This window comes from Bubalus bubalis, chromosome 8 (genome assembly GCF_019923935.1).
Source record: "Bubalus bubalis isolate 160015118507 breed Murrah chromosome 8, NDDB_SH_1, whole genome shotgun sequence".
Taxonomy (NCBI): domain Eukaryota; kingdom Metazoa; phylum Chordata; class Mammalia; order Artiodactyla; family Bovidae; genus Bubalus; species Bubalus bubalis.
In genome coordinates, this window is record NC_059164.1 from 26341062 (window position 1) to 26364355 (window position 23294).

At 36.9% G+C, this 23294-nt stretch overlaps 1 protein-coding gene across 1 annotated transcript in view; it reads left to right on the forward strand.

Moving 5' to 3' along the window:
* The window catches only part of HDAC9 (histone deacetylase 9), a 1051976-nt gene that overhangs the window by 62324 nt on the left and 966358 nt on the right, over positions 1–23294 (forward strand). Inside the window, exon 2 of the mRNA XM_044946512.2 lies at positions 19000–19119. Coding sequence (XP_044802447.2) covers positions 19095–19119 — 25 coding nt within the window. The 5' untranslated portion in view covers positions 19000–19094. The remainder of the gene's footprint in view (positions 1–18999; positions 19120–23294) is intronic.

Here is a 23294-nt window from a genome sequence, read left to right on the forward strand (position 1 = left end):
ACAAAAAATTACAGCCCAAAGGTCAAGAAATACAGAAATAGTAATTATTGTGAAGAATCCAACAGTTAATGATGTAAAATTCTAGACAGCATCTACTTTCGTATAAGTGTAAGATTATCATATAGAAAACTTGTTCTATTAAAAGTATCCTATAGAAAGGGAAAACTATAAAGAAACAGACTGTGTTAGGGATCTAGTTAAGTGCCCTCCTTTTACAGATTAGAGACTGAGACTCAATAAGTAACTGTTCCAAGACACAACTCAATGGTAGAACCAGGATTGATTCCTGAACTTGACCTCTATTCTGGGCTCTAGTTTACCCTATCTGTGTTCTCTCACTGTATGACTTTATCATATTATTTATTTGCTACATTTTTACCTTAAATGTAAACTTAACATTTACTTTAAATGTAAACTTGGCAGGTCATGAGTATTCAATTGTATGTACACATTTTGTGATTCTAGTTCTTCCTGCTCCCAAGTCTGTGGAGTTATCCCATGGCAGCAAACATTATACCAAGCTGAGGAGATAAAACTTTTCCCTTAAAATGTTCCATTATATCAGCAGCATGCTCTGAAGCACTGGATTTAGTTGTTAGGCCTATTTGGTCCTACCGGGGTTCTTCAGTTCCACTCTTTGGAACCCATAGGTTTTGAACCACTTTAGATTTATAGTAATCTTGTGGAGATACTTCCAAAACTCTGCCCACTGCTGCTTTCTCACCCAAATGTAAGCTCCATGAAGTCAGGAAGTTTTATTCCCCTCATCTTTTGTAAACTGGTGTATTCCATGTTCCTAGACCTGTTGTTTAGTGAATAAATCTCTGCAGTGGCATATTTGCATTTTGGACAAGTAATAATAATAATTCTTTCTAAAGCCTGGAGAAGAAATTCCCGGAGGAATCAGAAGATGGAGTTATGCTACTTGTTAACACTTACCACACAGCTGACTACATTAAGATGCTTTTGAGCAATCTATATGATTCTTGTGGTCACCCTGTTTATGAAGATGGCATGTTATATAAGTTGTTTATTGACAAGAATGGCAGAATCCTTTTGAATTACCATGTCAAGATGTTAAGTATGTAAGATAGCTTGCTCTAATTAAGTAAAAATTGAAAGCAAGCTAAAAAGTTTGTGAGAAGTGAATATCCCTTTTATTTTACCTACTAATTTGGTGCAGAGTATGGCTGGGCATGATATATTTTAACAGAAGACATTACACAAAATTTCTATGACATGTAGCAGATAATCTCATTAGAAGGAGAGAAAAGCCCAGGTTGACATGGTTCACCTAGTAGTCTTCTGTTACTGGGTACATTTATACCAAAAAACAAAACAAAACTCCAGTCCTTTAAATCTATCTACATGTCACACTATGTTTTGATTTTAATGACTTTTAGACCCTCTAGTGGGAAGTAAATAAATAAAATAATAAAAGCAATTTTATTGAAAAATATTGGAAATAACATTTCCTGATTGTGAATAATACATGTTTTATTTTACAAAATTTGGAAATAAAAAGGCTAAAGGAGATAAAATCATCTTAAATACCAGTTTTCAGAGGAAATCATTAACATATTGACATATTTCCTTACCTCAGTCAGGGATAGTAAAGACTTCTGAGTTACTTTTCCTCATATCTTATTTCTGATTTCTGTGGTGGGGACCTCCTTTTGGATCACCGAATCAGAAACCTCCACGGTCATGTTTGACCTCTGCTTTCACTCATTGCTTTTATCATTTAGCCCTATTGGTCCTACCTCCTTGAGTGCCCCTGGGCTCCATTCTCTCTGGTCCAACCCCACTCCCATTGTCTCAGTTTCCCTTCATGTTTTATTTGGGATCCTGTAGCAGCTTCTTGCAGAAGGCAATGACACCCCACTCCAGTACTCTTGCCTGGAAAATCCCATGGACAGAGGAGCCTGGAAGGCTGCAGTCCATGAGGTCCCTGAGGGTCTGACACGACTGAGCGACTTCACTTTCACTTTTCACTTTCATGCATTGGAGGAGGAAATGGCAACCCACTCCAGTGTTCTTGCCTGGAGAATCCCAGGGACGGGGGAGCCTGGTGGGCTGCTGTCTATGGGGTCGCACAGAGTTGGACACGACTGAAGAGACTTAGCAGCAGCAGCAGCAGCAGCTTTTTACCCCGTCTTCCTGGTCCTGTCATTCCCTCCTCTGAAATATGAACCATTCGAGACTGCCACATTATTTTTTTCTAAATGTTAACCCGATTATGTCCTACTCTTGTTTAAACCCTTTTGGAGGTTCCCTCTGCCCTCCTTTTCATGATCTGCCCTCATAACTCCCAGTATCACTCCTTGCCCTTTCTCTCCTCATCTTCTCCTCAGCCATCACCCCAGGCATTGACCAGCAGTTTCTAGACCGTGCATTTCTTCCAGAATGCTCACAGTTCTTTTCCTTGTACCTCTGATACTTCTCCTAACCTCCTTGAAATCTCAAACCTCCTGAAGTCTAAAAAAATGAAAGACATTGCAGTAGTATGTTTATTATAAATAAGTATTTTGAATGGCATTTTCCTGTTTCTCCTTCAGGGCTTAGCTTGTCCTCACCATCTCTGGGAACCCTTCCTGTTCACAAAGACTAAGTTTCACTACTTTTGTGTTTCCACAATTTGTGACTAGCACTTAGGCGTTGTGAGATTTAGGTCACTAAGTGATCCCAAATATGTTAGTCAGGTGAGAATTTTTGAGAAACAGATTTTAGATGGATTTTATTTGAATAGTTAATAGTATATGTAGACTGTCTATCCTATGCCAGGCACTTTCTGGTTCCTGTGAATTAGACCTCATTTTTACTTTCATGGAGTTTGTAATCTGGCAGTAGAAGATATACACTCAAGAGAAAGCATTGACTAAGCAAGATAATTTCACATGGAGATAAGTAATTTCAAGTAATAAGCCAGTGTGATGTGATGACTTTGAATACAGTAGTATGTTTTCAGATAGACTGAGCTGGTGAAGGCTGTGCTGTTCCACGTTTGCCAGTGTATTATGTAAGCACATGCCAGTCATAGATTAGGTTAGCACCATTTGGTGGTGAGAGCTATGCATAATTATGGGGCTCAAGGTATTAAGGCTTATTTGAATGAGCAGAGGGCCTTTAATTAAGATTTGAAGGAAACTTGGTATTATTCAAATAATTGAGTGACTACATAACATAACAGAGGGTTGCTGGATCACTCACAGAAGACTTAATGAAATAAACCAATAAATAGAACTTACAAAGGTATATCTCAGTGTAGAGAACATCTTTTAAATGCTTATCATTTACTCATTAATAGAATGGATTTGAGCTTTTCACAGAGGTTGTGTTCAGGTAGAGGTGATCCGTCAGAGGTCAGTGGGGAATTAATTTCCTCTAAAGGAAAGAAGAGCAGCCCAGATGGATTTAGAGACACCTATTGTATTAAGTTTAAGGCAGTTAACTTAGAAGGAATGGAAGTAGGTGCTTAAAGAGAAAATGATCCTAGTGAGAGAAGGAATATCTCTCATAAGAAGTGAGTAGAACAACAGATGATATTCTCTAGAGAAGAGGCATGTAGATGATACGTAGGAATGTTGATTCACCAACCAAAGGGTCTTCCTGCTGGATGATTGGAGAAAAAGAAACAGAAAGGAAAAAAAAGGTGAAATAATCTAAACTGGAATAGTATGTTTATCTTTTATTTTAGGCATAAATAATATGACAAGTCTTCATTTTTAATCTTCAGAAATGATTGAAGCATAAATGGATTTAGGCTTGACCAGTCAGGAAAACAGCTGTTTTTCTTTGGAGCTGCTACTATTGCTTTTTATGTTGTGGTTGGCATATTGGCAGGCACAGATATTAAATTTTGTGCCACCCAGGGCTAAATATAATTAATTTAGTTTTCTCAGGCTTAAAAGAAAGGGACCTTGGCTTGTTTCAGAGATTAAGTAAGCTTTATTAGAATAACAGTGGGTGGCAAAACAGTTCTTACAGTTTACCTGTCATATATTTATACATTATTCTTAGATTTTTCTTGTCCTTATGTTTTTCTTCTAGCAAGAACAATTTAGTTTCCGTATTTTAAGTTATGAATGCTTTCTAGAGAAACAGTTAAAGCTTTCCGGTTCAGGAGGTGGTTGTTGTTCAGTCGCTCAGTTGTGTCCGACTCTTTGTGACCTAGACTGCAGCGCGCCAGACTTCCCTGTCCTTCACAGTCTCCCGGAGTTTGCTCAAACTCATGTCCATTGAATTGGTGATGCCATCCAAACATCAGGAAGAAAAGTAGTCAAAGTGGAAACCCCCCTCATGTTTTAGATTTTCTCAAGAAAAATAATGGTTATTTCCTAATCTTCTCATAATACCCTTGAGGCATTAGACAAACATTGCCACTTAAAAAAGAGAAAAATAGAAATGGAAATGTGTGTGATAGGAGTGTAAATAATAAAGGAAAAATATTAAACCACAGAAGTAGATTTATGTTTTTCCTCGACTTTTTGTCTTTAGCTAATAGGCTTATTTATCCTTATTGATGTAGGGTTTTGATGATGTGAAGTAGAATATTATTTTATCATTTAACAATTTATTTCAACATTGTGTTTCTAAATGAACCATCTTTCTTTTTTGTCTGAAACGTGACAGCATTCTTATTATGGTCTGTTTCATAAATACCCACTTACAAATAGATCTCTTCACACCTGGGTGTGCCTGTTTGGAGGCAGAGAAGAAATCTTCCCAATGTGAATTACTTCTTGACTTTCAGACGTTAAAATGAAATTGCCTAAAATAAAAGGAAAAATAAAAATCTACTTGCTTCAGTGTACATTTGGAAGGTTACAAAAATTGGGTCAAATATTGATATTTGCTTTTTGGTATTTTTGTCTTTTAATTGGCAAGTTAATAGGGCTACATACTTCCTTGGGTGAGATCATTTTCTGTGAGCTTGGGAAGAATCAGTTTATCTGCTTGCCAGTGGACACATGAAAAGTACATCATTGAAACATATGGTTTTTAAAATTTATGAAATGTTTCAGAATACAGAAAATATGTATGATACATTTAATTGTCATCTACTCACTATATAATTGTCAGATCTTCGTGTTTTGTCTTATTTTCCTTAGAACTTTTGTTTTTGTTTTATAAAATAAAGCATTCAAGACATACTTGAGGTGTCTGTCCATTTCGGTCCACAGAAGTAGCCATGTCCTGAGTACAGTGTTTACCATTCCCATCCATTTGCTTACTCTTTAACTACTGCATTATTTATCCCCATACATCATCATATCACTTTGTATGTTTTTAACCCTATACAGATGGTATTTTATAGAAACTATGCTTTAGTTTATTATTTTTATTCATTTACAACCAGTCTATTCTGAAGGAGATCAGCCCTGGGTGTTCTTTGGAAGGAATGATGCTAAAGCTGAAACTCCAGTACTTTGGCCACCTCATGCAGAGAGTTGACTCATTGGAAAAGACTCTGATGCTGGGAGCGATTGAGGGCAGGAGGAGACGGGGACGACAGAGGATGAGATGGCTGGATGGCATCGCTGACTCGATGGACATGAGTCTCAGTGAACTCCGGGAGTTGGTGAGGGACAGGGAGGCCTGGCGTGCTGCGATTCATGGGGTCGCAAAGAGTCGGACACGACTGAGTGACTGAACTGAACTGAATTGAACCATAAGTTTTAAGATGTATCCATGTTGGTTTATATAGCTCTTGGTCCTTTATAGTAATTACTGTGTAGTATTCTATTATATAAATCATGACAGTGTTTATATATCCATTCTTATGTTGATGGACGTTTAGACTGTTTCCAAAATTGCAGTTCTGAATAATCTTAGCTTGAACATTCTTGTGATTTTGTCCAAGAAGGAAGGTGAGGGAATTTCCCTAGGAGTAGAATTGCTGGGTCATTTATTAACTTTCTGTTGCTGTTAAAACAAACTGCCCCAAACCTGCTGGCTTAAAACAACACAAATTTATTATCTTAGTCTTATGGAGATTAGAAGTCTGACATGAATCTCAGTGGGCTAAAATCCAGGTTGACAGAGCTGTTTTTACGGAATCTGTATGGGGGAATTCATTTCCTGACTTTTACACATCTAGAGAGTGCTCACATTCTTTGGATTGTGGCCTCCTTCCTCTATCTTCAGAGTCAGCAGTACTTTATCTCTCTTATTATTCTACTATCATAGCTCCATCTAACTGCCTTCTTCTGTCTGTCCTCCACTTTTAAGAAACATGGTGAATACACTGGGGCCCATCTGAATAATACGGGATAATGTCTCTATTTTAAGATCATTTACTAGGAAACTTAATTCTGTCTGCAACTTTAATTCCCCTTTGTTCTGTAAGGTAATTTATTTACAGGGTCTGGGGATTAGGCCATCTTTGGTGAATGCCATCTCTGGCAAGGCTTTTATTCTGCCTATCACAGTTATTATAACTCTCCCACTTCACAAAATAATTTTAAATTGCTCTTCTAAGTGATACATGTATTTACACTGTCTCTGTATGTGCGTGAGGCTTTTAGTTGTTCCATATACTTACAAACACGAGAGTTTTAAAATTTTAAAATGGTATCCAGTCTGATGGATGTGATTGGTGTCTCACTGAGAGTCTTTTCATGAAATTATTGGCTGCTGAAGTTTACTTTCAGTTTATTGCCCATTTCTTTTCTATTTCTAAATTGTTCTTTTTTGGTTTACTTGGTTTTCTTACTGATTTTTTCCTCTGTGTGATTTATCATTATACTTTTTATTTTTTTTTTTATTTTTTTTATCATTATACTTTTTAAAAGTTTGTTGCACAGTTTTAAATTTCAAAGGAGAGAAATTATGTCTTGTTTAATAAAGAATATCCTACTTGAAGTCATAAAGATACCCCTTTTTATTTTTAAATGTGCAACAGAGCAAATTACACATTTTAATAACTTTCTTTTTAGGTTTGTGTGTTTCTAGCCATATCTGTGAAATATACTGATACAAGCAAGTGTGATTTATTGGGTTGGCTCAGTTTTGTATAGGCTACAACTGAGAGCTATATTATTTAAAGACTGATGGATTTATGAAGTGTTTTTTCTAGGAAGTGTTTTTTCACTTTAGAGGTGATCTGGTTCAAACCTGCAGCCCAGAGAGGCAGGGAGTGGCAATTCTAGACCTACTTGTATTAACAGAGTGACCTGCATAGATGCCACATTATATTATCTTCATGGCTGAGAAAACTGCCTTACTTACCTTGAAGGGTTTTATTCTACTGGTAGATACTTAACTCTTGGACTGAGTAAATAATGGATACTAATTTACATCCAAGAAAATAAAACAACATTCACAAGGCAGAAATTTTCATGAGACAATGGCATATCACTTTGTTTCTAACTATCCAGGAAAAAAAGGGCAGGATCAGAAGCAAGGAATAATTACCGTGACTGTAGTACTTACTTATTCTTCAGTGATGAGCATGTGAATATAAAAATGACTAGACATCAGTTTTGTTGAGAATCACCAATTTCCCCCAAAGTGCATAGTTTCTTTTAGAAGGCTTCTATCACAAGCATGTCTCTACTGTGGACTGTGTTCTGAAAGGGAAGCTTCCATTAGTGAAGTCCCTCGACTTTTCTGTCTAGATACTCACCCACCTCACTATGTGATTCACACACTGCCCTTCCTCCAACTCACTGAACATTTTCACAGTATCACTCAATTCTTAGACACTTTAAGCTCAGGGATAAAATTAAGTGCATTTCTTATGCCCAAAAAAAGCATCTCAAGAATTTTTCACTATTTTTTTTTCTTAAAGGAGTGTTGCAGAGGAACTTAAGAGTGAGTGACAGTTGACAGAGCTCTGGTTGCCCAGCAACTGGCAATTTAAATATCTAGGAGCTGATATGATTTACCAGCCTGATAAACAGCAAGGACTTTAATACAGTTTTAAAGACTACTACACATGTTGCATTGAGCTATTTATATGTGTTGATCTGTCTCAGTTTAATATGTGCAGATATATATGTATGTACATATGCTTATTTTTTCCTCCAGAGGTAGAATATGAAAGAAAAGATTGTATTTCTTCCCCTCTGTGACATGAATAGAAGTTGTCTGCGATAAAATGGTTTGTTTTAGCCCCTTTGTTTTTATTCAGATACTCAGTTTCAGAGAAGGCCTTCTCACTCAGAGGGAATAAGTGTCTTGTGGATTGAGTTCTGTGTTTGTTTTGAGTTCTGAGACTGTATTTATATATTTGGTAACTGTTATCTTATTTTTTGCAGGTTTTGTAATTCTCTTCGTTTTTTTTTTTTTTTTTTTGAAGGGGAGGAGTAATTGCTCTTTATTCTTCCCAGGAATTATAAGGTTTAATAGGTTTGGCTCTGAGTGTGTTAGTGTAATTGATCAGTGTGTTTTACTAATGGGATCAAGAGGCTTGATTTTATCATGAGCCAGTTTGCTCCCTGGAGCAGGTTAGTCTTCATCTTCTTGACCTTCCTGACCCTCAGTGGACATCATTCATAGGTTCTTCCAAGCAATGATAAAATAGCTACACCCCATCAGTAATAAGAGTATAGAAACCCGAAGGGTCTCCCTCCCTGAGGAGGCGGCCAGCACTGTCATTTTGTATATCAACAACACAACAGTCTGTACAAAGTCCTACTGTCTTGTCAGGAATACAAGGTGCTACATAAAACACACGACTAACATCCTGTTACTAGCATAGAACTTGAAATAATTTTGAGGATAATTTTAACACTGAATATATTTTATGATATGGGAATTCAAATGTAGATTGTTTCCATCACCGGATAGTTGAAAGACACAACGAGGTAACTTTAAAATTGTTTCTTAAAACTTTACAGTTCATTGAGTTAAGGCTTGAGGACCCTTGGGAAAGGAGGGCATTTTTGCCAACCATGCATGTTTGATTTAAAATCCAACATCCTAAAGCTGCATACCAGCTGTTTCAGGGTACCTTTCCTTCTACCTCTGATTACAGTGAAAACTCCCTTTCCTGAATTCTTGTAGTGAATATGCTGTCCTGTTCCCTTTAAAAAATTATACTTATTAGGGCTGTGATGTTTCACGATTCTAGGGGCAGTTTGTAACACAGAGGCCCTGACTTTCATAATGATATTTCCCATTTATTGAGCATTGTGCTAAGTATTTTAAATGTATTGTCATTTGTCCCTAGTGATCCTACAAGTAGTTATTAGAACCAGCATCTTATTGGTGAGGAAGGTCAGAGTGGTAGAGTAATTTACCCATAAAACTATAGCAAGAAATTGGGAAGGTGGAATTTTCATTATGGTCTGTCAGACTCCAAAGCCAGTTTAGACCACGTTATTCTCTCTGTTTTGTTGTTTCTTAATTGTTTATACATATGTCATTCCTCCAGTTATTCTCACCCTTTAGCTCACTTAAGAATCATTGTGGGAATTTGTTTAAAATGCCGTTTCTGGACTCTTGTTATACAGATTCTGATATTGAAATTTCTAGGTAAGTTCCAAGTATCTTAATCTGTATTTTTAGGGGAGTCCTTAGACAACACCCTAAGAAATCCCTGGTGTGCTATATGTGAGACAGAAATCATCTGAGCTGCGTCTTCAGCTCTGTACTGAGCATGCACAGTAACCCCTCGGTGGTGGTGCTGGTTCAGTTACTCAGTCATGTCCTGTTCTGTGTGGCGCCGTGGGCTGTCATCCTCCAGGCTCCTCTGCCCCTGGGGCTTCCCAGGCAAGAATAGTGGGGTGGGCTGCCATTTCCTCCTCCAGGGCATCTTCTCGACCCAGGGATTGAAACCATGTCTCCTGCATTTCAGGCTGATTCTTTACTGCCAAGCCCCTGGGGAACCCCTAGCCTTGATAAGTACACGCTAAATTCAGTCTCTGTTAAAACTGTTGCTGCTGAGCTAAATATAGCCCACAGAGTTTTGTAACATGAATCTGGGTGGTATCTTAACTTGAATACAAAGTTTTTGCAAGTTAGAAAAGTCAATATTAATTGGTAGGGTGAAAATAAAAGAACAAGATATCTGATATGATGATTCATTTTTCCTGTCTAACTGTATTCTGGAATTTTAGGGGTATTTGAAAATACTCGTGTGTGTTCTAAGGAAACCTCTGTAGGAAAAGGACATGCATAAGTGAAAAAAGAATGAGAGGGGTGGAATTGAGATAATCTTATGTATAAAATAGAGCTCTTTGGAAGAGGATGAGAAGGACATAAAAATGGAAGATAGAAGGTTGATGGAATTTGTTAGTAAAAATGGGTTCTTTGGAAAGGGATCAGAGAATAAAATGACCTATTCAATTAGAAGAGACCTTGGAGAAGCCTAGTGGAAAAGAGGATCAAAGATAGCAGGATGGGAATAAAAGGAATCAATGACAACATAGGTGTTGGTTGGGGAAGAGTTCCCCGTATTTCACATTTTTTTGAGTGGTCCTGGTAGTCAGGGCTCATCCTGTTTTTCTTCTTGTGTGGATATTCTGCTGTTATCATTTCTTCACCTGAAGTGCTTACCTGTCCATGTATGAAGACGTGTCTTGGCTGGCTCAAAATTGGACTAAACACTAGCAGTAGCTAGAGTCCTGAGTAACATAACCAGTGAAATCCTGCCCCAAATAGAAAGAGAAGCCTTAGGTCAGTTGAAATTCTCAAGATGATTTGTTAAAACAATAGAAAAGTTCTTTGGAGAGGAATTTATATGTACTCAGGGGATATTGGAGAAGGCAATGGCACCCCACTCCACTACTCTTGCCTGGAAAATCCCATGGATGGAGGAGCCTGGCGGCTGCAGTCCATGGGATCACTAGGAGTCCGACATGACTGAGCGACTTCACTTTCACTTTTCACTTTCATGCATTGGAGAAAGAAATGGCAACCCACTCCAGTGTTCTTGCCTGGAGAATCCCAGGGACTGGGGAGCCTGGTGGGCTACCGTCTATGGGTCGCACAGAGTCGGACACGACTGAAGCGACTTAGCAGCAGCAGTAGCAGCAGGGAATATACTTTATGTTTCTCTTCAAATTTCTACAAAATGATAGTTATTCCTGACTTTATTTTTAGGAACAAAAAATAGCTGTTTTTTGACATTGTTTTACTTTATGTCAATACCCAAATGATTTTTGAAGTTTATGTATATATATAAAATATTTAGTAATACCAGTGAGAGATTAGGGTAAACATAGTATGTGCGTGTGTACTAAGCCGCTTCAGTTGTGTCTGACTCGTTGTGACCCTTTGAACTGTGACCCGTCAGGCTCCTCTGTCCATGCGGATTCTCCAGGCAGGAATACTGGAGTGGGTTGCCATGCCTTCCTCTGGGGATCTTCGCAACTCAGGGATTGGACCCATGTCTCCTGTGGCTCCTGCATTGCAGGCAGATTCTTTATTGCTGAGCCACCGGGAAAGCCCAAACGTGGTATATTCCAAAGCAAATAATAGCGCAGTATTTTTCCTTAGGGTAGACATTTGCCTCCTAAAAGAAAAAAAGCAAAGAAAGGAAAAAAGTTTTAGTAATTAGATCCCTATTGTAAGCCTAGTGGAGCGTGAAAGATTAACAGCTGCGTTGCAGGGTGAGAGGCACCGTGTGTCACTGTTTTCTCCTGGGATGGAACTCAGCCTGAAGTAAAACACAGTTTCTATACTAATAATGATAATAATAGCCGACATTTTTGAGCACCTACTCCATACCAATTACTTTGCATTTATTTTTTGTCCAAGCCTCACAGTGACCTGATAAGTTAAATAATTCATGTTTAAGCAACTGAGGCTCAGAAAGGTTAATTGACTACCAGATCACCCAGCTAGTGAGACATCTTACATGGGCACTTTGCTGCATGAAGTGATTTTCAGATCTTTAGTAGGTAGATTGCAAGATTAAAAAAAAAAATCACAGAAAAAATTTAAATGTATTCAGTACTGAAGTTTGAAAGAAAGAACCATGTCGATCTAAATTGCACTGATGGATAAAGGTCTTTTGTATTTGGCTTGCTGATCATGACCCATGCCCCCACACTGGCAGGGTAGTAGGCTGCGAGCCAGGTTCTTTTAAGCACGCTTGATCAGGCAAGTTTTCTGCAGGGAAGGTTATAGTGTATAGATCACAAAGCCCTCCTGCTGCACAGGTATCAGAGGTTGTCTGTTGCAAGTTTCTTCACTTCGACTATTACTTCCTTTTCTCAATTCTATTTTAGACTTTGGTCTCCTGTGTATTTACAAGTAGACAACGCTTTTTTTTAACAGCCTCTTTGCCATGACTAAGAGGAGGCTTGTATATCCTGCAGTTTCCAGGCATTGTGATTCTCATTTTATACTCACACTGATGATAATGGTAGCTGTGACTTACTATTCCCTGTTGTCCAAGAAGGGAAGTTGTAGGTAGGGGCCTTCAAAGGTGATCTCATAGAAATCAGAGCAAGAAGGATTCTGATGAAATGGTCTTCATAGAAGCTGTTTGAGATATGATTTGGGTGCTGGATACCCTGGGGCTAAGCCGTGTGGTTTTAAGCTCAGTGCTTACTAAGAAAAGGTCTATGTTTATTAGTACAGGCTCTGAAGTTGGAAGAATTTCTTCTTATAAAATGAATTATCCAGCACACCATTTCTGATTGTGTTATATATATTTTTAGATACTACCATTGTGTTATATTTATAGTATAGGCTACTGAATGCTATTTTAAATATGCAAAATGTATACATAACTAACCTTCCAAAATACATTCCGTGCTCTGTGTTATACCCTGCAGTGTAGCCTGTGCTTAAATGGTTCTCCTAAAAAGTCTTAGAAGAGAACTTATTATTTGCTTTCAAATTAGCACAGAGAATGTATGTTTGCTGTGTGGCCCTCCAGTGGCCGTTCTGTTCTTACCTGTACTCTGAGAGTGTCTGTCAACTAGTTTTCCAGTCCCCAGAGTCCACAGGGTCCCAAGGGTCCTATTGTTTAAGACAACTCAAGTGTGGTCATTAGTGTTATTTTTCAATCCTGCTTCTGCTACTGAAGTTGAAGGGGAACGAGTATCCTTAAATCTCTATATCCCATTCTCCTGTCTCTTGATGAATACTAGTTCGATTATTTTGATGTAGTTGTGAATTTGTAGAACTTGTCTAATTAATAAATGAATTTCCTCAGGCTGAGAAAAACTTTAAACAAATGAGGTGAGAAGCTGAAACTTTCCAGTGATCTGAGAAATCACTTCAGTTCAAAACCCTTAATAATGACCTTATCTAGGACAACATAATTCATAGGCAAATTTGTTTTGGGGTGTCTTCTGTCTTAGCCTGATTCATGAAGACCCACACCTTGTCTGGGTCTACTCTTTCTAAATGGTGGTTCATGCTCCAGAGTATTTTTATTTCTTTCATTGATATAAGTCAAAGAACTGTGTTCTAGTCCTTCAGAACTTTACACTAACAAATTGGATAAATGGTTCTGCCCCCAAAGGTAGGCAAGTGAAGTTTTATTGGTTTAACCCTTTTCCTTTAATAATTTATTGTGTTCCTATACGTACCAGGCAGGTGATAGATGTGGGGACTGCAGAGATGGGATAGTGCAATCCCTGAACCGAGGACTGTAGTCTCATGATGAATAAAAGTATGTCACTAATATATGAGGTGCTCTTATTATCTGACATAGGGGGTGTTATACAGTTATGGTACAAGACACAGTGGGAACATAGATGAGGAAGCTGACTATTTACTTGGAGTGATTGGTTAAAATTTCTCACTTGAACATGGCTTTAAAGAATTTGAGCTGGGAGGTAGAGAAGAGATGATAGTATTTTGCAGGGAAGGAGGCACAAAAGCATGGAAATGTGAACAATACTATACAGAAAGAAATAAGCCCATGGTCATCGTATGTGTTTAAGTATAGCCACATAGATGCTCATCCTGGTGTTCATTCTGATTTCTCAATGCCTCTGCCTCAGCAGTAGTTGACAGCATTGAATATCACTCTAGGAATAATGACAGATCGTCTGGAACCATAGGAGTTATGTGTGAGGAAAAGAAGGAAGGAGAGAAATAGGGGTGAGAGGAAATAAATTATGATGGAACTTGAATGCCAACTAAGGAGTTTATAGGTCACCACATTTTATTTACTAATTAATTCATTCAGACATTCCTTGGAGGCAAGGATACCAGACAGAAGGCTAGATAAAGAATGTAATCAAGAATAAATAATTACTTGAGCCAAGGCAGTATTCATTGAAAGGGAAAGGAGAGCCCAGATACAAAAGATGCTTTTAAGACATCAGGGTTCTGGCTTTGATGACTATCTTTGGGAAATGTGAGAAGTAAAGAATTGAAAATTTTCATCATGGGTAACAGAGTATCTGGTATGTACACAATTAAGAGTTTGTTGAATTGAGTAGAATGTTAAGAGTGATTTTTCTAGCATTTTTCTCCAAAAGATGAAATTATGGCAGAATATTTGGTTTTGAGGTATAAGATAGACACTGCAGGTCTGATGAACCTCCTCATGAGCTCAGTGCCCCATACAGTGGATGCTATGAATTGAGTCAGCCCATGAAGCTGAGGGCTTGGGGCTAATGGCTCCATCTCAGAAGAGAAGGACTTGCAAATAAGTGTGAATGATTTTGTAGACTAAACTGTGCACTACAACTTGCCCTAAGCCTGAGAAAAATATTTTAGAGACACAGTTCTTATTAGTTACATAGACTACAAAATCATTCCACTTCTTCCTAATACCAATTGCCCAAAAGAAAAAAAAAACTATAATAAGAAGCTTAGGTTATAGTTTTAAAAATCAAAATAAAGATTATGGTAGGAAGATGAAATCTTAGTCAAATCTGAAAGCTTATATTGTGAGAATTCCTGTAGACATTTATTGTAACTACTTATCATCATTGGTTGTTGAGTTCAGTCTGTTCAATGACTAGGTAAGTTCTTTAGTAAAGATCTGCAACTCAGTGAGTCAGTACTGAAATTGTGAGACTAGGTAGATAGAGTCTTGATATTCAAGCAGCTTTGCTAGAACAGCCTGTGATTCCCTGTGATGCAACAAAGAGAGGAATGGGCTAAAAGGCAGAAGGCCAGCCCTCCCATTTGTCATCTGCATGTCTGTGAACAAATTCTCAAAACTTCTCTAAGCCTCAAATTCTTCATCTATAAAATGGGGATAAAAATGGCTTAGTATACTCCAGGGCTGTTGTGAAGATCAGAGGAAATAATCCTTGTGCAAATTTTGTGTGATCTGTAAAGCTCTGCTAACTTGCCCATTATAGAACATTATGGAAAGCAGGTGGAATAGTTCAAGGATCTATGGAACCACCTCCACAATAATGTTAATGATAAGCACAGTGTGGGCTGGGTCAGTGTAATGTGTTAATGCCCTCTTTCCCTGGCTGCACAGGCAGGCTAAAGCATTGCAAGATGTCATCCCCTTGGGCTGTTGCCCTGTGCTCTATCCCAGGATAATAGCACGGATATATTTGCAGGGAGCTGACCAACGTGTAGTCAGAGATGTCTTCTTTGAAGCAGACTCTTAACTCCCTATTGTGGATCCAGGTCCCTCAAGGAATATGGTGGTGGTGGTTTAGCCGCTAAGTTGTGTCGGACTCTTGCGACCCCATTGACTGTAGCCTGCCAGTCTCCTCTGGGATGGGATTCTCCAGGCAAGAATACTGGAGTGGCTTGCCATTTCCTTCTCCAGGGGATCTTCCCAACCCAGGAATTGAACCCGGATCTCCTGCATTGCAGGCAGATTCTTTACCAACTGAGCTACCAGGGAGGCCCTCAAGGAATATAGTTGACCCAAAATAACCATTCTTGGCTGTCAATAGGGAAAAGGTTTACAGCAGCAATTTTGCTCTTGCTGTGCTTATATTAATTATCTCCTTAAGTGTGCATATATACGTGTGTGTATACATTTTTTACAGCATGGACAAATTAAGGTGCTAGTTAATTGAAACTATTATTTGAAGGCAGTAGTTCTGTATCTGCTTTAATAATCTGTATTCACAAATAATCAGCATAACTTTATTCTTTTTTTTCACTTATCTACCCACATGAAGGTCAGTTTCCTATTATTTGTAGTTCAGACTTATTGTAAGAATGACTAATATTGTAGGGGAAAACCTCCCTATTCTAAGAAATAGTCTGTTTCTCTGCAGTCCATTTAGATAAAGAAACTTGGGAAGATTTAAGAATACATTGTCCTTTTTCATTGACAAATATTCCCCCACTGGCCCCTCTTTCTTTTCCAGGCAACTAAAAATAGTCTTAATTTGTGCCAAATTCTGAATCAATTTTGTCCCTAAAATGTGTGAATAGGACTACTCATCCACTGATCTTGTTGTCCATGAGTAGAGGGAAGTGTATGGAGGCTCTGATGCACACACACAGACACACACACCCCATATGCATATACGTGTAGAGTACCCATATCCCTGAAACATTTTAGGAGAGCTCTTTAAATGGCCATATTTCAGTTATGCAGCTATAGTTACTGTGGTAACTTTGGTTTAATGTGGCTTGTCAGAAATGCAGATATCATAAGTGGAAACTAGTATGTATCAACATAGAAATGCATGTTAATTTTCTTTATAACAGTGTTCAGATAGCAAAGCTTTCATAATGTTAGAAGAATATGGAATGACTAGGCAGTTATTAAAAAGGTTGAATGGCACAGAGAGTAGCTTACATTTTTGAAAGGTATTTAATGATGGTATTTTGGAAACCAAATTCATATTTCCACTTGAGATTCACTTTGCACCTCAAGGCCAGAGCTTTGAAGATAAAACTGTACAGTTAAGTATTGATACAATTATGTATCGATAAATGGCCATGGACAGTTGTCATATGTATTTGTGGAAATAAATGGCAGAAGTGTGTAGAAATAGAAACATCTTTTCAATCTTAGGTTTTGGAACAAGTAGCAAAACTTTGGCTTTGTATGTATGTTTAACTTTTGGAAATTATTGGTTAAATTGAGTTTTATTTGAAGTATACAAGTGTCAATTGTACAAAGTGGCATTATAGATTTAAAATGATTTTTTTTTTAAAACACAGAGTAACTATGCCTTTGAAGGAAAGTGCCTTCCCATGCTGCTTCACTTACAGTCTCTTGAAGTTTCCTGTCCCTTGCTGTTTGTTATTTTTTATTTGAAATCAAACTGTGCTATTGAGAATCAGGGATGTATCTAGAGCATTTTAAAATATTTTAGATTGCAATGTAAAAAAACTAAAATCTCAAAAATCTCAAAGTCCACAGTCATCAATTTTAGGTAGTTTATAAATTCAGATTTCACTCAATTTTAACTTTCACTTTGTTTCATTACCTTTTAATTATGAAGCATATGACATCTCAATTTTCTCACCTATAAGGATAGCGAAGGGAGTTCTAGGTATCCATTAGCATGGCTGATGCAAAAATAATGTAAAATATGGTACTATGTCTAAAAGTACTTTGTATCTAAAGAACTATGCAAATGATGTTATTACATTAAAAATATAATACTGACATCTTTTTATTTGGAAGCCACTGTCTATTTGCTGATACAGAAATAAAATTTTTTGCTCTTCATTTTTCATCTTTTTTTGTAGAAATACTGCTTTCTCATCAACCTGGAAATTAAGATTCTTTAAATAATGCTGATAAAGTAGCACATCGGTATAAATTTTTGAAGGAGATTTATGAAAATATGCATTTTATTGTTTCTAAATCATAATGTATATCCAGCATGAATGACGTGGTAAGAATTAGCCTGTTAGAATTGATTACACTACATAACTATTTTTAATAACTATCATACTTCTATTTTGAGACCATTTGAAGTGTTATAGGTATTCTTAGTGATGTTATATGGTTCTTCAAGGGAAATATGTATTTATATCTGCTTTATACATTTGGACAAAAATAGTAATAACACTGTCACAATACTGATTGGAAAACGAGTCACAATAAATATGTTGGATTTTCAAGATAAAAAGATGTACGGTTTTCAGAGTTACAGCATACTGTCTATAAAAATAGTGCAATTGGGATATACTATTTTAGTAAGAAACTCATTAAGTACAACTTTAAGAGCTTCTTTTTCCTCTTGATTTTTTAAACTTTGAAATTCCAGTAAGCTGTTGGGAAAATGTCCTTCCTATTGCTCTTTGCTGCAATGTTTAGAAGTGAGAGTATATTCAAATTAAAAACAGAAAGTCCCTTAAATTCCTCTCAAGAAGTCCATCCTGTAAGTGCCACTCCTGGAAAGACTATGGTTATTATTACTTTTGACTGGAACAAGATTGCAAAAGGCTTCAAGAAGAAATGGAAATGGTAATGAGAATTTTCTGTCACCCTTGTAGTTTACAGTGTATTTGTTACACTTCTTTTTAGTCTATTACAGTGTTTTTGGCAAGAAGTCCTTACCTTTAGAAGGAAATCTGTAACAGTAATAATTAAGAATACTGTATAATGAGATACTGATTATAATTAAAATTAAAATTTAATTAACATTTAAAAATTCCTGTAATAATGATAACAACAAATTAGTTATAATTGTAAATAAGAAACTAATTATAATTACATGGAGTGCTTTTCAGGCTTCCCAGGTGACTCAGTGGTAAATAATCCGCCTGCCAACGCAGGAGACTCAGGTTCAATCCTGGGTTGGGAATATCCCTGGGAGAAAGGAATGACAATCCACTCTAGTATTCTTACTTGGGGAATCCCATGGACAGAGAAGCCTGGTGGACTATGTAGTTCATGGGGTCGCAAAAGAGTCGGACATGACTTGGCGATTAAACAACAATAACATGAGGTGCTTTTCACGTATTCCTTCCACATCTATTATTTTATTCTAGAGTTTGAATATTTTTTGCTTTGGTAAATTTGCTCTTTTATAAATGAAGACTTAAGAAACCTTGGAGGTTGATGTGAGAACCTCAGAGACTCTCCGTCGAGCTGTGGCTGAACTGAAACTCAAGGCTGGTCCTCTTATGTTTCTTTTCCTGTGTGGCTTGACGTAACGTGTATAACACACAGGCATTTTTCTTACATTCTAGGTTCCGCCTAGACCAGCTTCTCGTGGACCAGCATTGCCAGCTAACTGAAGGCTGTGAGTCTGCATCTCGGCCCATCAATCCTTCTCCTTATTCCCATGATGAGTTCACCAGTGCGGTCCGGTCAGTCTGGTTGCTTTTTAAACTTTAAACAAATTTAGTATGAAAGATGTTTTGTCTTGCTTCAAGTTAAACAATTTAAATTGTGAAATGACTTTTTTTTCCTGATGAAGTTTGGTCAATATAATGAATTTTGAACTGTGTTCTATAGCCCATCCTCTATTACATAACCAGCTTGCAGTCCAGGCAATTAATTTCATTTGCTTTGTTATCTGAGCAGTAGACTTTAATCTTTTGCTGCAAATGTAACATTTGGGGTGAATTGTATGAAGTTATAAACATTTATTAAATATGACGTAGGCATCTAAGTCTACATCCATAGTCTTCTGACCAAATACCTGTCTGTATGCTTTTTAAAGGGTGTCGTGGGCTTTGCACGTCAGCTTGTGAATTTACTCCTCTTCCATCTCTGTGACACACAGGAAGGATATTTTTCTTCCCCACCCTTCTTTGCTGCCACTCCTGTTTCCTATATACATATTTAATTATAATCTCAACACCTGCTTCCTCTGAGTCCAGTTAATGTGTGGCTCATGTAGTGTTGTGATCAGCACAGCCAACACCCGTTTCTCCAGGAACAGGGTGTCACTTTTGGAACAAACATGATCTAAATCTTCAGAGTGATGGAATAGCTTCAGATATCACATGTTAAACATAGACAAATTTAAAAAGAATTTTCTGTTTGGATCATTATGGGAGTATTTATTTCTGTGTATTCTTTAAAAATATTTCAACATATTGGTGTCCTTCAGTTATCCAACTCCTGAGGTTGAAGATAGTATAATATTTTACTCAGTTTATAAAGGGAAATCTTTTGCCAAGATTTTCACTCTGTGGAGGGCTGGCCACACCCAGATCAGCTGCTCTGGAATTTCAGTGTCTCATCAGGCTTCCCCACATCCCCAGCAAGTTGCCAGTTTCTGTGTTGAATTTGGATCTAGAAATTATTGGAGAGTGTAACTGTATTTGTTCATTCTAAATGATGTAGTAAAGATATTCCAGAATCTTTAGTCACAGTCATGATTTATAATTGGCATTATTATCTGAATAAGAGATGAAGTTACCTAGGCTTCTTATATCTGAGTCCCTGTAGCTCAGGGGTTCTCAAACTTTAGCATCAGTGGGAGGGCTTATTAAAATGAAGCCACTTCCCCATTTTTTTTTTTTTTTTTTTTTTTGATTCAGGTCTTAGGTGTGTCCCAGGAATTGCAGTATTTACAGGTTTCTCTAGGTGATGCTGCTGCTGCCTGGGACTACACTTTGCGAAGCACCGGTCTAGCCTGCTATACCTGTTCCTTCCTCCACCTCTGCCTGCTCCCCACCTACTCTTGGCCCCACACCCCTACCCTCTCAGGCAGCCCTCTGTGTGACCTGCATTACTTATCACAACTAAGTATAGAATTACAGTCCTTTCTATTGAGTTGAACTTAAAACGATATTTGCGTCTTATATATGTGTATATTACCTTTAAAATATGTATCACAGTAAGTCCTCTACATATGAACGAGTTCCATTCCAAGAGTGCTTTTTGTTCAGTTTGTTAGTAAGTCCAACAAAGTTAGCCTAGGTACCCAACTAACACAATCAGTTGTATGGTACTGTACTGTAATAAGTTTATAATACTTTTCACACAAATAAGATGCATGAAAAGTACAACATTTTTAATCTTACAGGACAGTACCTTAGGAAGTAGAGTAGTACAACAGCTGGCATACGGGGGCCAGCACACATATCACATCTTTAAGGTTTGTATGTAGGGGACTTACTGTACGTATATTTTCTCTGTCAACGTATAAATTCTCTGTCAATATATAAATAAATATAAATATATTTATTTATATATAAATTTAATGTTCCAAAATTAACGTAATTTAAAAGAAACATTTAGAAATGCCATAGTCAAACTTTTTTTCTTGTGGTAGAATGTGCTGGAATCATTAAAAAACATACTGAAAGAAGTAGGAACAAATTGGCTAGGTACAGATGTGGCAGAAAACTTACTCCATTTCTACAAGTTACTGTTTAGAATTTATATAGGGAGTGCCCTTAATTCTTAAGACCAGAAACTATACTTTTTATATATTTTTATAAAATTGCCTATGTCTCTATTCTCTACTCATCTTCCCTGTATCTTCTCCACATTGTTTGTTTACCTCCCACTTTTACTTCACAGAGAATGACAGGCCAGATAGAACCATGAGAAGGTAGTTTTGTTATTTCTACCTGAATTTGTAATCTTGAAACGGACACAAAATGCAGATCTCATTAAGGCTAATGAGGGATGAAACTATATGGGAAATTTTTGGATCCAAATTATAATTAAAATCAACTTATAAAATTTAACTTTTAAATAGTTATTGGAGTCACTTATTTTCTCTTTTTTATTGAAGTATAGTTGATGTGCAATATTATGTAAGCTATAGGTGTACAATATAGTGGTTCACAATTTTTAAAGATTACTTTCCATTTATAGTTGTTGTAAACTATTGTCTACATTCCCCATGTTGTTTAATATATACTTGTAGCTTATTTTATATATGACAAGTTGTATCTGTATATTGCCTCTCTCCCCTTTCCTCTCCCTCATGGTAATCACTAGTTTCTTCTCTGTAAGTCTGTTTCTTTCTGGTTATATTCACTAGTTTGTTGTACTTTTTAGATCCCATATGTAAGTGATATTAAACAGTATTTGTTTCTCTAACTTATTTCACTCAGCATAATTCTCTTAATGTCCATTCATGTTTTGCAAATGGCAGATTTTCAAACTGGACCCTCTTATTTTTAATGTGAAACACACAATCCTGTTAGAACACTATTGTAAGCCGTTAGTTTCCCAGTTTAGCTGGTCAAGGCCTGTTTAAAGGTATATACTTGGCAATGAATGAATACAGAAATATTTTGATCACCTTATTTGAAAAGGAGAATTGATACAATGTAATAAATATTTAAAAATTTCACCTGGTTAAAAAAAAGTGAAACAAACGGCAGGAAGACAAACAGGTAAGAAATTCTATGGTGATGCTTAGTGTGATCTATGGACATCTTAGGTCATTTCTCAGGTATGTCTGTATTACATCTAATTTCATTCTAAAAGTAATGAGTTTTAATTGAGAGATCAGTGTAAGGGTTATTCCACTCTTAATTTTCTCATCTGATGTGTGGAACAGAATGTGGGAGTGACATTTTTGTTGTTGAGGTAACTGCTTAAGAGGTAAAGTATATTGGGCAAAAAAGCTATAGAAACGAAGTGTACATGTAAGGAACAGATGGTCAGAAGTAACATTTACTAAACTTTGTGAGGTAAACGAGAAAAGGAAAACAGATGAATGCATGCACCTAACTTTTGAAAGAGAAAAAATACATATGATTAAAGGAGTTTAGGGTTAAATAGAAATCTTATTGTCTGTGCAGCATAGACTGTTGTTTGTGTAAGAAGGGGATGTGAATCCATGTTTTAAGGTGTGTATAGAGAAGGAGTGAGTAGCACGTAAATTCAGCTTCTTATGCTCAATTTGTAGCATTATATAAAGACTCAGAGTTCCTATATGTAAATGTAATGTATAATAAGATGATCAAATATACTGGACTCCTTTTCAAAAAGACAAAGTAAAATAATACCAAATACTTGGATTAATCCCACAGATACCTAACATAGCTCACTATTGGTAATATTTGACAACTGAAATCAGCATACCCTTCCCCCAAGAGTACTGATTTTGTAATATGAAAATGTCCTTTGAGGCTGCTATTTCGCTGAGGAGGTTATTGCCAGTCATGATAATTGTTCAGTTAGAAGAAGAGTGGATGATAAATGAGACAGTCACCAAGTGAAGCTCATTTGACTTTAGAGTCATTAAAATTTTTCTTATAGACTTTCTTTCTTATAAATACTTCTGGTCTGCTGAGAGCAGCATTATACAGAGGTCTTAATCAGTTATGTTTGGAAAGTTTTTATGAATGAACTCTAAATTGAAGAAAGTCATAGCAAATGGATCAGGCAGTGGGAATCTTTTCTGTTTATTCCAAATACAAACTGCGATCAGAGAGACCTGAAATGCACTTTGCATTTATATAAAGGAAAATGTTCTAGCTACAAACATTAAAACATTCTTCAGCTACTATTAGCCTGTATCTCACGGAGCCATATATATTCTACTGGTGAGAAGTAACCTAATTGT